At 31.3% G+C, this 18,286-nt stretch overlaps 1 protein-coding gene across 1 annotated transcript in view; it reads right to left on the bottom strand.

Moving 5' to 3' along the window:
* Window positions 1-16,770: 16,770 nt before the first annotated feature.
* Window positions 16,771-18,286, bottom strand: part of dally (division abnormally delayed protein) — a 284,242-nt gene continuing 282,726 nt past the window's right edge. Inside the window, exons 7-9 of the mRNA XM_073981790.1 lie at window positions 17,548-17,755; window positions 17,308-17,446; window positions 16,771-17,237 (exon numbers count right to left, since the gene is read on the bottom strand). Coding sequence (XP_073837891.1) covers window positions 17,044-17,237; window positions 17,308-17,446; window positions 17,548-17,755 — 541 coding nt within the window. The 3' untranslated portion in view covers window positions 16,771-17,043. The remainder of the gene's footprint in view (window positions 17,238-17,307; window positions 17,447-17,547; window positions 17,756-18,286) is intronic.

The raw sequence follows: 18,286 nt of genomic DNA, 5'->3' as shown, positions 1-18,286 counted from the left end.
CCATAGGTTAAACGTTAAACCAAAGTTAATATACATTCTGAAAGTGGTGAAAAAATGCAATACTTTAAGAGCATAATTCTAATTAACTAAACCCAAAGAATAAATCGGAAGTTGATTTTTCTGATATCTGTTATAGTCCAGAAGTTATGGCCAATTTTTATAATTGCAAAAAGTTGCTGAAGTTTGCTTTACCAAACCAACCTTTTGTCAATTGTGTTCCACCTTCCTTACGTGAAGTGCTACTGCGAACCGGAAATTCGGGGGGTTAAATTAAACAGTTGTATGAAAAAGAAATACGTTAGATACCATTATTATATGTTTCCTTTACATTTATTTAAGGGGTTGCCACTTAACACTAAAGAATAGAGTTTTTTTCTTTAATTAGTCTGTGTTTAGACACACAAATTTCTCGGGAAAGTAAATTGAGTTTTTTGTGAGAGAGCGGAGAGGAAAGAGCTCCTCAATACTCTTTGCTACCCCCTATTGCCTAAAAACTGAATTTACTTTCCCGAGAAATTTGTGTGTCTAAACACAGACTAATTAAAGAAAAAAACTCTATTCTTTAGTGTTAAGTGGCAACCCCTTAAATAAATGTAAAGGAAACATATAATAATGGTATCTAACGTATTTCTTTCTCATACAACTGTTTAATTTACATGTCTTACATGTTTTGTGTTAGTAGGAGGCGGTAAAATTAAGCGAAAATAAATTTAGTTTCATATAACTGTACAATATTCAAAAATATTTAGATTTAAAAACTATTATTCTTCAGTTTTTAAACCAAGTCCTTGAAAACGATTTGTTCCATACGCAATATCATTCACAACTTGGCAAAATTGGGTAATTTTTTTGTTCCAAACACCATCATTTTTGGTGCGGAGCAATTCGTTTTCCTTATGGGTACTTTACACGATATGTATTTTACATATGGATTGTCACTTTGCGTATACATCTAATATATAAAAGGCAATGTGTGTATGTTAGTATGTTTGTTTGTTTGTATGTTTGTATGTTTGTATGTTCCGAATAGACTCAAAAACGGCTGAATAGATTTTCTTCAAAATTTCAGATAATGTACTGGGAACACCGGTGGTGAAAATAGGCTATATATTTTTTTGAATGATCGTCGCGGAAGTGAAATATCGCGGTCATCCCAAATTATTCAAAAATGTATTATTTCATATTTAGTAAGCGTGACTACAAAACCGCTAAAACACTGGCTTCAATATGTGGGATAACGCGGTCAACGCCATATTTTGGAATACAGTAAAATCCCGATAACTTGAGATGTCACTATATAGAAATTCCGAAAAATCGATTGGGAAATCTTATGAAATTTTGTATGTGGAGTTTTTAGGTCTGAGAATAGGTCGTAATCTATTTGTTTATCCCGCTAAGTGTAGTGACCGGTGGTGCTCCCCACAATTTTTTTAAGAAAACCGCGAAATTCAAGATGCATTTTAATTTTAATATATTGTTTACAAATTGTTTGCAATGCTATGGTAATTACAGTCTTGGTCGTCGCGGAAGTGAAAATCGCGGTCATCCCAAAATTTTCAAAAATGTATTATTTCAATTAATTAGAACTGTCGTAAACTGTTTTTATACGGCTAGGAGTAGTGACCGGTGGTCCTCCCCCACAATGTTTTTAAGAAAATCTGAAATCTTTGATATTTTTGAACGTATTGTTTACAGATTGTTTTCCCTGAATGATCGCGGTCATCACAAAGTTTTCAAAAATGTATTATTTCAATTAATATACATAATTTTAGTAAGCGTGACACAAAAATGATATAAACACTAGCTTGAACAAGTGGGATAGCGCGGTCGTGAGCTATTTTAATACGGCTAAGTGTAGTGACCGGAGGTTCTCCTTCAAATTTTTTTTTTAAATCTGAAGTCCATGATATTTTTGAACGTATTGTTTACAGATTGTTTGCAATACTACTGTAATTACTGTTTTGACCCTGAATGGTCTTCGCAGAAGTGAAATATCGCGAAAAGTGAAATATCGCGGTCATCACAAAATTTGCAAACATTTATTATTTCAGATAATATACATAATTTGGTAAGCATGCCTAAAAAACTCTATAAACGCTGAACACTAAACAATAAGTGGGACAGCGCGATCAACTCCACATTTTGGAATACAGTAAAATCCGGATAACTTGAGATGTCACAAGATCGAAATTCCAGAAAGATCCATTGGAAATCAGACAAAGTTATTGATATACAATACAATATCATAATTGGAATCAGAATACCGCGATCGTGTACGATTTTTGAAAATATTATAATTACGGATAAAATCTCAAAATGTGGGAAGTGGAACTTCATGAGCTTTAATTTCAGTCCTTGGAATAGCTAGGTAAAGATACATTTTTTAAATACAGCAAAATCTCGATAATAACAAGTAATTTTTTTATGAATTATATAAATGTTGCCATACATATCCCGAAGGAACATACATTTCGCTGAGGGGTATTTTACCACTATTGCATATAGAGCGCGAAGAAAAAAAGCGTTACGTTCGATCGGCCTGAATGAGGTTAAATCCACCAAAAATAGCGAAAATCGGGAGATACAGTTTTATGGGAGCTATATCAAAACGAGGACGTATACTGAACAGTGGCTATATCTCTGAACTATCGAAAATCGGGAGGTACTGTTTTATGGGAGCTATATCAAAACGTGAACCTATTACTGTTACATAGCGAGCGCAAATAAAAAGGCGTGTCTTTCGGTCGATACGAATATTTATGCTCTCCTCTTTAAAATATATTAAAACCAGATTTCAGCCATTTCGGTGTGATAATGATGTTAAATCCTCAAAAATAGCGAACATCAGCCGGTACCGTTCTATGGGAGCTATATCAAAACGTGGACCTATACCAACAATTCTTTGCAGTAATAATTACGACCCCAACCGAGACCAACAATCCAATATATAGCAATGTCAATTGACGTGCACCGACCAGTATATGTGGGTCACAAAGTGCTTTAAACTGTCGATTTATGGTTAAGGGTATAATAAAAGAGATTTTATATCTTAAATTTGGGGGATAGCATTATATGGAATTTATGTCAAAACATTGATTTATATTATGAAGTTTCTAGAGGGATGCCTAATTATGGGTGTATCAATGCTGATAGATAACTAAAGTTTACACGGAGAACCCAAACAACGGGCCAGCAACGCGGACCGGGTCAGCTAGTTTTGTATATAAAAGGTGACAACCCATATGTAAAATACATACCGTGTATAGTACCCATTACTTTTTGTTCCATACGCCAAACGACATGGATATGGAACTAAAACTTTCAAAGATGTTTCGTTCCATACGCCATGCTTTATGGATATGGAACAAAAACACAAATTGTTTGCTGTCGCAAAGTGGATATGGAGGATATTGACATCTGAATATCTCAGAAACTATAGGAGTTAGAGAAAAACCAACCAAAAAATCTGAAAGAGCATGGTTCAAAACATTGTAAAGTATCTTTATCTCAAAATGTCAAAAATGGCGTATGGAACACTTATGCATGATACCGATGATATTCCAATTGTGCTCAAATTTTAACAATCTTAAAATCTAACCAAACTAAACAATTTAGGAGGTGCCGCCTAAAAAAAAAAATCGACATCGATTTTTTCCCTTTGAGTTAAAACCAGCCTAATGCAACAAATTAAGACAAAGAAAATATTGAATTTTACATAAAATATTTGACAATTTTATATTTTTGCATAGTTTAATATTAAAAAACTAGCTGACCCGGTCCGCGTTGCTGGCCCCTTGTTTGGGTTCTCCGTGTAAACTTTAGTTATCTATCCAGCATTGATACAGGCGTAATTAGGCATCCCTCTAGAAACTTCATAATATAAATCAATGTTTTTACATAAATTCCATGTAATGGTATCCCCCAAATTTAAGATATAAAATCTCTTTTATTGTACCCTTCACCATAAATTGACAGTTTAAAGCACTTTGTGACCCACAGATAATGATCGGTGCACCTCAATCAACATTGCTATATATTGGATTGTTGGTCTCGGTTGTGGTCGTAATTATTACTGCAGAGAATTGTCAGTATAGGTCCACGTTTTGATATAGCTCCCATAGAACGGTACCGGCTGATTTTCGCTATTTTTGAGGATTTAACATAATTATCACACCGAAATGGCTAAGATTTGGTTTTAATGTAATTTAAAGAGGAGACCATAAATATTCGGATCGACCGAAAGACACGCCTTTTTATTTGCGCTCGGTATGCAACAGTTATAGGTTCACGTTTTGATATAGCTCCCATAAAGCAGTACCTCCCGATTTTCGATAGTTTGGAGATATAGTCACTTTTGGGGGTCGTAAACAGTCTTGCAGAGAATTTTCAGTATACGTCCTCGTTTTGATATAGCTCCCATAGAAGGGTGGCGCATGATTTTCGCTATTTTTGGTGGATTTAACCTCTGGATAGTGACATCTCAAGTTATCGGGATTTTACTGTATTGCAAAATGTGGAGTTGATCGCGCTATCCCACTTATTGTTTAGTGTTCAGAGTTTATAGCATTTTTTAGGCACGCAAAATTATGTATATGATCTGAAATAATAAATGTTTGAACATTTTGTGATGACCGCGATATTTCACTTCCGCGAAGTCCATTCAGGGTCAAGACGGTAATTACAGTAGTATTGCAAACAATCTGTAAACAATAAAACATTGTGGGGAGGACCACCGGTCACTACTCTTAGCAGTAAAAAACGCGATATTTCACTTCCGCAACGACCATTCAGGGTCAAGACAGTAATTACCATAGCAATGCAAAAATTGTAAACAATATATTAAAAAGTGTCTTGAATTTCGCGGTTTTCTTAACAATTTGTGGGGAGGACCACCGGTCACTACACTTAGCGGGATAGAAAAATAGATTACGACCTATTCTCAGACCTAAAAACTCCACATACAAAATTTCATAAGATTTCCCAATTGATTTTTCGGAATTTCTATATAGTGACATCTCATGTTATCGGAATTTTACTGTATTCCAAACTATGGCGTTGACCGCGTTATCCCACATATTGAAGCAAATGTTATAGCGGTTTTGTAGTCACGCTTACTAAAATTAGGTATATTATCTGAAATAATACATTTTTGAATAATTTGGGATGACGGCGATATTTCACTTCCGCGACGACCATTCAAAAAAATATATAGCCTATTTTCACCACCGGTGTTCCCAGTATATTATCTGAAATTTTCAAGAAAATCTATTAAGCCGTTTTTGAGTCTATTCGGAACATACAAACAAACAAACATACTAACATACACACATTGCCTTTTATATATTAGATGGTATCTAATATATAAAAGGCAATGTGTGTATGTTAGTATGTTTGTTTGTTTGTATGTTCCGAATAGACTCAAAAACGGCTGAATAGATTTTCTTCAAAATTTCAGATAATGTACTGGGAACACCGGTGGTGAAAATAGGCTATATATTTTTTTGAATGATCGTCGCGGAAGTGAAATATCGCGGTCATCCCAAATTATTCAAAAATGTATTATTTCATATTTAGTAAGCGTGACTACAAAACCGCTAAAACACTGGCTTCAATATGTGGGATAACGCGGTCAACGCCATATTTTGGAATACAGTAAAATCCCGATAACTTGAGATGTCACTATATAGAAATTCCGAAAAATCGATTGGGAAATCTTATGAAATTTTGTATGTGGAGTTTTTAGGTCTGAGAATAGGTCGTAATCTATTTGTTTATCCCGCTAAGTGTAGTGACCGGTGGTGCTCCCCACAATTTTTTTAAGAAAACCGCGAAATTCAAGATGCATTTTAATTTTAATATATTGTTTACAAATTGTTTGCAATGCTATGGTAATTACAGTCTTGGTCGTCGCGGAAGTGAAAATCGCGGTCATCCCAAAATTTTCAAAAATGTATTATTTCAATTAATTAGAACTGTCGTAAACTGTTTTTATACGGCTAGGAGTAGTGACCGGTGGTCCTCCCCCACAATGTTTTTAAGAAAATCTGAAATCTTTGATATTTTTGAACGTATTGTTTACAGATTGTTTTCCCTGAATGATCGCGGTCATCACAAAGTTTTCAAAAATGTATTATTTCAATTAATATACATAATTTTAGTAAGCGTGACACAAAAATGATATAAACACTAGCTTGAACAAGTGGGATAGCGCGGTCGTGAGCTATTTTAATACGGCTAAGTGTAGTGACCGGAGGTTCTCCTTCAAATTTTTTTTTTAAATCTGAAGTCCATGATATTTTTGAACGTATTGTTTACAGATTGTTTGCAATACTACTGTAATTACTGTTTTGACCCTGAATGGTCTTCGCAGAAGTGAAATATCGCGAAAAGTGAAATATCGCGGTCATCACAAAATTTGCAAACATTTATTATTTCAGATAATATACATAATTTGGTAAGCATGCCTAAAAAACTCTATAAACGCTGAACACTAAACAATAAGTGGGACAGCGCGATCAACTCCACATTTTGGAATACAGTAAAATCCGGATAACTTGAGATGTCACAAGATCGAAATTCCAGAAAGATCCATTGGAAATCAGACAAAGTTATTGATATACAATACAATATCATAATTGGAATCAGAATACCGCGATCGTGTACGATTTTTGAAAATATTATAATTACGGATAAAATCTCAAAATGTGGGAAGTGGAACTTCATGAGCTTTAATTTCAGTCCTTGGAATAGCTAGGTAAAGATACATTTTTTAAATACAGCAAAATCTCGATAATAACAAGTAATTTTTTTATGAATTATATAAATGTTGCCATACATATCCCGAAGGAACATACATTTCGCTGAGGGGTATTTTACCACTATTGCATATAGAGCGCGAAGAAAAAAAGCGTTACGTTCGATCGGCCTGAATGAGGTTAAATCCACCAAAAATAGCGAAAATCGGGAGATACAGTTTTATGGGAGCTATATCAAAACGAGGACGTATACTGAACAGTGGCTATATCTCTGAACTATCGAAAATCGGGAGGTACTGTTTTATGGGAGCTATATCAAAACGTGAACCTATTACTGTTACATAGCGAGCGCAAATAAAAAGGCGTGTCTTTCGGTCGATACGAATATTTATGCTCTCCTCTTTAAAATATATTAAAACCAGATTTCAGCCATTTCGGTGTGATAATGATGTTAAATCCTCAAAAATAGCGAACATCAGCCGGTACCGTTCTATGGGAGCTATATCAAAACGTGGACCTATACCAACAATTCTTTGCAGTAATAATTACGACCCCAACCGAGACCAACAATCCAATATATAGCAATGTCAATTGACGTGCACCGACCAGTATATGTGGGTCACAAAGTGCTTTAAACTGTCGATTTATGGTTAAGGGTATAATAAAAGAGATTTTATATCTTAAATTTGGGGGATAGCATTATATGGAATTTATGTCAAAACATTGATTTATATTATGAAGTTTCTAGAGGGATGCCTAATTATGGGTGTATCAATGCTGATAGATAACTAAAGTTTACACGGAGAACCCAAACAACGGGCCAGCAACGCGGACCGGGTCAGCTAGTTATAATATACATATAACCATAATTTTATACCCTACACCACACTGTGGTAAGGGGTCTTAATAACATAATAATCCGCTAAAAAATCGACGTTAAACGGCAAACAATCTTAATTTAGAACACTGCGAAGATTTTTGATGATTTTTTCATGTTTTATTGACAATTTAACGACTTTTATGACGATTTTCGGCCAAAAACTGTTTGTATATTTTGCATTTTTTGGCAACAAATATATACGGAATATGGCCCGGTTATTGAATACAGTTTTTTTTTTAACGATTTTTTTTCCAATCAGCACTTTTGTATCTTTATTATTAAAAAATATGCAAAATCCGATGTCTATCCACAATACATGATAATACATTTAAAACATGTTTACCTCGTTAATATTGGACCCATTGAAACAGAACATATTTATGTTTAACCAAATAATATTATTTTATTCATTCATTCATACATACATATGTATATCAATTGTAATTATAATAAAAATATTATTATAAGAATTAACTTAATTATTATTAATCACATGCAAAAATTTAGTTTTTCTTTTAATTTTATTTTTAATTAAATATTTTTGCTTTTTTACTGCTTCTTGGTTTTTCTTTTTTTTAATATTAAAACTATAAAGAGGATTAACATATCATTATTAAATAATAAAAATACATTTGTTTTTTATTTATTTTTTTTTTTTTTAATTTAGACTTTTCTACTTTCTGGCCAGTTTAATGCGAGGCCTACGTTTCGTATCGAAACAAATAGACGACAATAATTATGAAAATTTAGTTAATGTGTCACCCTGTATTTTTTGTTTGTTTTAAAATAATATAAAACGGAAACTTTAACAAAAAAACAAAAAATTCTAACAGTAGATTGCTTAATCAATGATACAAAACGAGGCCGAAGATGCCAAGCCTTTCTTAATTTGTTGTTGATTTTTATTTAAGAAAAAAAAACAATGTTTTCCCCTTCCTTTATTGTGCAATATTTGTATCCATCATTTTATTATTATTTTTGTATTAATTTGCTACTAACTAAGATTTAATTTTGTTTTTACTAATAATAATAATTTTTATTTAATAATAATTTGTTTTCATTAGTATTGTTTCCGTATGCAGTTCCATAAAAGGCACAATCCATTGCAATGCCTAAAGCCTAATTTACAGTGGTACATAAAACATGAGTTGGGGGGAAAACACGTTATTTATTTGAGACACATTTAATGGGATTGGAAATTTAATAACGTGTTTTATTAAACCCCGTCTTAATGCACCATAAGATTGTAAGTCAATAAATGGTAATATTTGTAGACATGTCAATGAATTGAGTCTTCCGGAACCTTTCATTCCTAAGTTAATTACTTTAATGTTTATTTGTTATTACATTTTTTGTATATAAATATATAATTTACATTTAAACATTTTACATTTATAGTTTTGTTATTTTTTTGAAATATATTATTTGTGGTTTTTTTTTGTGTTTTCAATTCTTATTTATCATATAGAGCTCAACATTGGAGTTGTGATCAAGAACAAGTTTACATTTACGAAACACTGTGAATTTCAACTGGAAATTAAATTACGTATACGTCAAAAGAAATCCAGGGGATATTGGATGAGATTTTGTTTGACTTATACGCTATGGAATTGGCAGTGGAAGTCCACTGAATTTCGTGAACGTAAACTTGATTTGGTCATCAATATTTTCTTTCTGACTTGAATTTGTTTCTAAAAAACACTTGAAACATTGTTGAGCATTGATTGTAAATGGGGATGTTTTGAGTTAAATTCTTAAATGTTCACACTATGACGCATCCAAATTTTTGTCGAAGGAGTAACGTTTTTTGCTAAATTAGTCAAAAAGTGAAATTATATGAATATTGGTAATTGAAATACCTCTGCAGTAACTCAAAAGGAGTTAAAAAATATCTTCCCACAACATTTTGTAGGAGGCAATAGGGGTCTTCTCTCATATCAATTGGTATCGCCGCATAAGGTTTGAATTTATATGGTAAACGTGCTTGATATCGATTATAAATACTTTTTTATAGCGGGTACTTCATTTATAAATAGTACCTCGACTATATTGACGTCATTGTAGGAAAATACAATGCTTTGAATGATTACCGACTATTAGATATATCATAAGATTCATATGTAACGAAGAAATAAAATATGGTGGCATGGTACAATAATTCTTAGGTAGGCCACAGCTAACAGCTGATTACAATTTTTTTTTGTTATGGCTTAATCTGGCAAAACCGTGTTGACATGCAGAGTTGATATTTATTATTGATCAAAAAATTCAACTCTGTTTTGTTTTCATTTCAACATTTCGTTCTTCTTCTTCTTTGTTTACTCATCCGTTATCATTCATCAAAACAATTTTGACGTTTTACGCCATAGCGACAGGGTTGTATTTTTTGGCGATTCTCATACCTGGCCTACCTATGAATTATTGTACCATGTATGGTGGAATAATATAATACTATGTTTACACTTACGAAATCCACTCGATTTCAACTGTCAATTCCATTGCTCAAACGTCAAATGAAATCCAATCGATTTCAGATGAGTTTTCATTTGACGTATACACAAAGAAATTGACAGATGAAATCGAGTGGATTTCGTAAATGTAAACATAGTATAAACATGAGTTGCGAGTATCTTAAAACATCTGTCAAACAAATCAAGATAGTCATTGTCTTGATAATTAGCACTAATATAAATGTACTCTTAGAAACAAATTTAGTGAAGACAAGTAATAAGGTAACTATGTTAATTTTTTTCATTTAAGAATTAACCCATATTTTTTATATATTTCTAATTATTGAGCATCCCTGTTTTTTTATTGTAATGTACAAATTTAGAGGGTTTTCTCACCTCTTTTTCAATGGGATATAAAGCTGTTAGTCTTCTATACATTTCTTTCATATGTTTTGAATTTGTTGTTATTTTATGTTTTTTGTTTTCTCTTTTTAATTACTAATAGTAAACTTCAGTTCTTTAATTACGTACATCAATTTTTAGTGTTTTTATATTAGTTTTTGTTTTGATTTATACACATTTAAATGCCAGTTACACTAGGGCTTAGTATCGTGTTAAACATCTCTATCTTATTTATTTGATGTAAATTGTTTGGAAATATATATGCAAATACGTCAAATAAAATAATATAGAGCAATTATTATGATAAATAATAAGCTCTGATGCTAACGTAGCCTAACTTAATTTGTTTTTTTTTTAAGATAATGAATAGACTTGGGCCTCATTTATTTTAATTATACACTTTTATAGGATTTAGGTAATGCTTGTTTTGAAAGGGATATCAAGTTCCTAAATTACATTTATATCGTCCGATCATCATGAAAACGACTCCATCTTGATTTATTTCACATGTGTTTTCATACATATGTATAATGTGAAATGAATAGAAATAGAACGGTTTATCGTAATAAAAAGCAGTACTATAAATGTTATTTCATACTGTCCTTGAAGTCTGTAGTAGGATATTGCCAATGAGTTTTATATTTTATAGAACTTAAACGCACGTTACATTTAACATGTTTTATAAAACATGCATCATTTAAGTTGTCAATTCCATACAATATCTGTCAAATAAATGACGTAAACTCCCCAAACACCTGTTTTAAGTGCAAGTGAAAAATGGGCTTTATGCTTTGTTTAAATTTACGAAATCCAGTCGATATCAACTGTCAATTCCTGGATTTCATTTGACGTTTAAGCAATGGATTCGACAGTCGAAATCGAGTGGATTTCGTAAATGTAAATTTACTATTACATTAGCAATATTATAGAACATTATAGAACTTACATAAAATTAGCATTATTTACCACGATAAACATTAGTATATTGATATAAATAGTATGAAAATATATACCACACAAATCAACTTCAAGATATGTATGTGATGAAAAGCGATTCGACTCGTTTTCCCTTAAATCGAAATCGTATTTCGAATTTTGGTGAATATTTTATAGAAACTGAAAATGGATTTTAAAAATATTATTTTAATAATATTATTGAAATAAGTAAAACTATATATACCACCAAAGGTATCACGAATATATAACCTTTCGATTCTGGTAATCGAGTCGATTCGGTTTTCAGAGTCATTATCATGATAATGAGCGCCAGTATAAATACATTCTTATTGCCATGTTATAAATACCATATCTTCTATACACCTGTGTATGTAATAAATGGATTTTGAATAGATATTTGTGCTTTAAGAAAGAAAACTGAAACCCTTCTATTATATATTTATGTAAGGATATTGTTTTTCATTTTATTATTAAGGATATTATTTTTCATTTTATTATATTGTTTTTACTTTTTTTTATTAGATTGTTTTTACTGTTATTAAAAAAAGGAACAATTTTACTTGATTTTGTTTTGAATATTTTATTTTAATTTCTACAATGATCATGAAGTTTGCATTTTTTAATTGAGCATTGAGTAATTTGAAACAAAATGATTGTATTGATTTGTGTTTATCCAATATGTTATTTAATGTATGGTTTATGGCACACTATTGTGATCTATGTATGTGATTTGTGTTTATTGTTTGATGCTGAAGAAAAATATCAACCATAAATCAATTCAACTTCCAAAATCTTTTGGATGTATTGATAGTTAAACTTTAAAGCAATCTCTACTTTTTGAAGGAATAAGAGTAAATAAAAAACTCTTTTCTTTATAAGAGCATGTTTATTAGGGTTATGACTTTTTGACATTTTTCCTCAAAAATGATTTCCTGTAGCAGGGATGAATGAACTTTTGCCTATTAATCACTATGCTATCGTTTATTTCCTTGAAATATAAAAAAAGTTCACGCACAAATCGATTTTAAAAAAATAATTTTTTTAAAAAATATATGAAATGAAAAAAAAATTTTTTTTCAAAAAATTATTTTTTGTTGCACGAATGAATAAATATAAGCCTACTAATAACTATAATAACGTTTATTTCATTCAAATATTAAAAAGTCGCGAAAAAAGTCACTTTGGAAAAATTTAAAATTTTTTGTTTTTTGTTAAAAAATTATATTTTTGAATAAAAGCGTTTACGACATTTTTACGATTCTCAGAATTGAAGAAAAATAGTGAGAAATAAATTTTATGTCATTTTAATTATCTCATGTGACTCTAAAGTTTATTTTCAATTATATATCTGTTTTCAGTGACTTCAAAAAATTGTCCATAATTTTGATAAATTCAAATTTTAAAATCATTTTGTGCGTGAGGTTTTTTCACCGAATCACCTTATAATTAAGATTTTATTTAATCTTATGGCAAAACTCATCACGCTATGATACAGGGATATGAGGTTGTAAAAAAGTCATAACCCTAATGTTTATACTGGCGCTTATTATGGTTCTATCTTGATTTGGTTGCCAAATGTTTTCATAATTTTAGGTCAAATTATAATTATAATAAATTATTTAGTTAGAATTATAATACATTATAATTTGAATAAACGCCAGTGAAAACGTACTCAAAATGTCATCGTTTTAGCCCTTTGGAATTCATATTTATGTTTTGTCAAACCACACTAGAACACTGATTAATCTTTTAATTAGATTTAACTAATCTAAACCTTTACAGCTGCATTACTTGCTCGAATTAGATCACATTGCATAAAGATTGGAAAAAGATTTTTTTTAGCAAAGAAGGAAAACTATTAACATTTCGTGCCCTGTCGCATTGATAAGATTGTTATGGGTAGTTTACACGATATGTTTTTTACATATGAGTTGTCACTTTTTATATACAAAATGAATATGCTAAATGACAACACATATGTATGTAAAATAACATATCGTGTGAAGTACTCATTAGAGTACGTTTCTACTGTGCTCACTTTTGTAATAATCAGCTTTCTCTCACACTCTTTTTGGCTTTGATGTATTTGGAATAAAATGTATTACAAACAACTGTCAAATAAGATTAATTCATCTATTTATTTTCAGTTATGTAGATATGAAGACTGAGGCCTTCGCCAAGGCTACAGCTAGTTGAACGATAACTTTTGCAATGGACTGTGATATCAACACTCATTTGGTGTACTTCTGAATGAAAATTCAACATGAATTTTCTCACTCTCCGTAAAATTGAAACGGCAAAGGGACAAAACTAACGGGATTTTTTTTCAGAATAACTCCCATTATTTCCAATGGTGAAACAGTTACAATTTTAATTTATTGCAAATATTGATCTGTGTAATAGGATTGGTTAGAGAATATGTTACATGTAGTTATAATAGTACCTAATTAACTAATTAATATTCTTTTCGGACCACAAATAGATATTCTTTCCAGTCTCGTTCAAAGATGAAATACAAAAGCCAAATAGGAACCCACAATGCAACACTGAAAATGCTAATAACTTCTAGTATGCATTTTTGAAAGTACATATTGAGACTACAAATAGGGTTTTGTTCTGTCAGATACAGTTCGGATTTTATGGCCTCATCTAAACCGGGCTAAAACTACAGTTTTTTCATTTATCGGGCCCTACTGTAGCCCTTAACTAGTAAAACTGATCTTTTGAACGGACTACATTAGAAAAACTCGATCTAGGGCATCAAAATCGTTAAATATAGAAAATTTTACATAATTTCTGAAATTCTGATCAGTATCAGCTAAACTATCGAGAGTTGAACAAAGCAAACTTTTGCAAAAATCTTCAAATAAAGTTCTCAGCAATTCTTAAGAACATTCTGAAACTCTAAAATGCTTACTTCATGTTGTTTCAACGGTATTTTGCATCATCACTTTTACAACACGTATTTCAAACACAGTTCACACCAACAGTTTATTCTCGAATTTCGGATTTCCCCACATTATTGAAATATTTATTAATAGTCGTTGAAAAAATAAACTGAAAACAGCGTAATTGAGGCATTTTACAACAATGACATGTTCTGAAGAGTTGAGAGTTTAGAAAAATTTAACGGGTTTGGAGTTACGGTGCGAAATGTATACAAATTATGGAAATTTTCGATATTTTACAAAATTTTAGGCAATAAATGTAGCTTTCCGAGTTCATTATTTCTACAAATATTTTATTCTTGCCCTTATCTACAAATTTGCTTCAGAGGTCAGATCATGATTCACATAGGTTTCAGAGATATAGCCCAGAATTGCTTTAAAAAGTCAATATTTAACCATGTTTAGATGGGGCCATAAAATCCAAGTTGGATCTGACACAACAAAATCCAACTAGGGTTTTTGTCGTTTGGGTCTGTACTTTCAAAAAATCCTCAGCTCAAATTGTTTGCAAAATTAACTTAAAAATGTTGCACAGTGTAACTGTAAGAACATGGTAGAAAGTGCCACGGTGTGTTTGAGAGAAGACTTCTTCGAAAAAATAATAGAATGGGAAGATATCGGTGTCAACTCGAACGCCTACAGTGACATAGGTGTAAACGTATATAACTAATAAAGGCAAAAATGCCACCTCGAAACTTGGTGTCGTTAAATTTAGCTCTTTATAAACAGGAACTAAATTAATTTTTAAACGCTATTTGCTTTAACCACGATTCGACGTGAGAATGAGAATTGGTCAATACACAGAGCATTAGAAATTAGTTTTTTATTTTATTTCAAAAGTCTGTTTCTGGACAAAATATGAACTTTTGCGAATAAAAAATAAAATATGTCTAAAAATGCCCATTACGGAGAGTGAGGCGAACAAATTCTAAAGGACGTAGAAATTTCATTAATGTAAGCAAATTGTTGAAATTTATTCAGTGTACATCTCTGTTAATAATCCAATAATCATTATATCTGAACTTGTTATGCCTAACCTCGCGTTTACAAAAGACAGAACAGTTGATTTCATGTATTGATTTCAAAAACCCAAAACTTGCCTCTGTGATATAGGCGTCCAGACAACTGCAAAAACAGTTGTAAAATTATGAATGAAAATCATAGATTTCTTTTTGTTTTCTGTTCTCATATTTTGTTTTTGTACATATTATTTTGTTTTCCACACATTTGAATTATCATCTCACTTCTTTTTCACAAAATATTGTTAACCCGGCTGTGTGTGAAAAATTGATGGACAGCTGGGACACAGCCGACAAATTTATGTATGTGTTAGTAAATTAGAGTTGTATTTGAAGACAAACTGTTTGGTGTAAACGCCTAGTTAAGAGGCAGTTTACACTATATATCAATGTCATATGACACGAAATAAAAACATTCCATATCTACCCACGCAGGCAACGTGAAGACGTAATTCTATTATATTTTTGATGGTGTGGACGCACAGAGTAAATGGCGTAAAGAAAATCTCCAATATTGCTCATATTAGCAAAAATATAACGAGGGAAAATTTCATGTCATATGACATTTACATATAGTGCAAACTACCCCTAAGCAAAACTTTAGTTAGTGAGGTTGTTTGTCGCCAAAAAATCCTTTAAATTTTGGTAAAATCCCTCTTTGTATTTTTAGACAACAAAATATATAAGTTTTTAACTAATTGAACATAGTGAATTTTGTCCTCTTTTTCCATTTGTGAAAAATATTTAATTCGTTGGATAACGATTTTTGGTATTGAAATTAATCATAATATATGTATGTATGTCTCTATTGTTGGATAAAATATGTCCAACAAAAGTGAAAAACTGCCAACATTTTGCATTAACATTCTTTACCAACCCATATATTTAAGTATGAACTGAATTGAAGCCAATTGCCTTAATTGTGAAGATGTTTCCCAAAGCAAAATCTGCTTTTAATGAAAAATTCTCACTCAATTTTATGCAATGCGATTTAATGTAGCTTCAATTTATTAATAATTCACAGTTACTTCTCGGCTACCCTATAAACTAAACAAGCTGTTCCATATGTGGTTTGTACTTTTAATATATTTCTTTACACCTTTCGCTTTATTTTATAGATGTGCAGTAGTTTGGCGATATTTCTTTGAGAATTCAGTTTGCATTTTTCCTGAGATATTTTCTTTTTAAAGAAAATTATCTCGCATTACATTACATTTGTTTATTTTACTCTAAGAGCATTAAGAGCAACTTTGTATCCATACATACATACATATGGATATGTATTTAAGTTTTTTGTTATCGTTTTGTTTTTGTTGTATTAGTAGTCTGCTATCCTGGCTGTATACAATATAATTCGTATTTTGTTTCATGTTTAATTAATTTTTATTTTATTATTTATTTTCATTTTTAGTTGAGTTTTTCTTTAATTTCTCTTTCTTTCATTCTTTCGTATTCGTACATACATTTATAGATTTATTTATATTATATAATAACTACATAATTTATAAAACAGAGTTGCACCCTTGGATTTGTTGTTGTTGTGTTGCATGTTGCAGCAGCAGCATCAGTATTTTTAACGTGTGTGTTGTGTGTGTTTTTGTGTTGTTGCTTTTGTTTTTTTTTTGTTTTCATTTAATTTAAATTAAGTTTATAAAATCGTATCGTTGCTAATAATGTATGGTGTATGACTAGTAGTAGACAAGTTAAAGATGCTAAACTCATCGCCGAGGATACTGTACTGGCCGGTGAATTAGATGGTTCATGTGGTGTAATTTCATTGCCTTCATTATTATCGGAGCGTGGATCAACGGGGAAGGATGTGGCACCTAAAATGGAGATAGAAATATATTAATCGAATGATGTGAATGTGTTGTGTACTTGTTAGGGAAAACTTACCGTCTCCAGATCCATCACCAGACCCTTGTAACCGATATTCTTCATCATCTACATCATCAGTTATGCGACCAGATCCTTCGTCATCATGACCAGCCATATCACTTTGAATGTCGTTGATTGTTCTCGGAGTAGATGGCATCTAAAAGTGAAAAAGAAAATGGGGTTATTGCAATTGAGGTTTCAGAGATGGAAAATGTTAAGAAATTGTTCTCGATTGGCTGGTCACAACGCAACACTTACCGCTGTATCTAGATTTTTACGTATTTTCAACAATTTATCTAGTAATTCGTGTAATTTAGTTGGCTCAGTTGTAGGCTCATAAGGTACTTCAGGATTATAGCGTTGTGTATCGGCGCCAGGTGTCATTATAATTTGAGTGTAATCACTAATACGATCTCCTACCCAGCAATGACGATCGTTTCGTTGAAATTCGTCATCATCGCAAACGCTAAAAAAAACGAAAATAGTTTATTAATAACATTGCAAAGTTTTTATGTGATTTAAAAATTCCTACTTTGAAGCCCTACTTTTGTTCTAGAACCTGCAAGAATCTAAAATTTGTTACTACGATAACATATGCGCTGTTCCCGTACTTTATAAAGTGGTAAACGTCGTAAAAGTCATGGTATAAATAGAAAGGTATAACAGAGCTCACATCTGATTTCAATTTTTTTCTGAGTGTGACCGACTTTTGTCTATTTGAAGTTTATATTTTGTGTGTGTATGTGTTTGTTTTGAAAAATATTAAAAATGTTTTCAAATTAGATTCAAAATTAATTGCAATGAAATCGTTAATTACAGAGCCGTTGTAGAATATATTTATCAAACTTAAGTTGAAAATAAGTTTTTGACAGTGTTTCGAGGTATATGTGAAAACAAATATTTGTGTTTCATTCATTTTCGCGCTGTTTTAAACAATTGGATAAAATGACAAAAAGTATCAAACAAACAAAGGCAACCTGTTGCATATGCCAGTATA

Source organism: Musca autumnalis, unplaced genomic scaffold (genome assembly GCF_047663935.1).
Source record: "Musca autumnalis isolate F117 unplaced genomic scaffold, ASM4766393v1 scaffold_4, whole genome shotgun sequence".
NCBI lineage: Eukaryota > Metazoa > Arthropoda > Insecta > Diptera > Muscidae > Musca > Musca autumnalis.
This window is presented reverse-complemented; position numbering and strand designations above follow the sequence as displayed.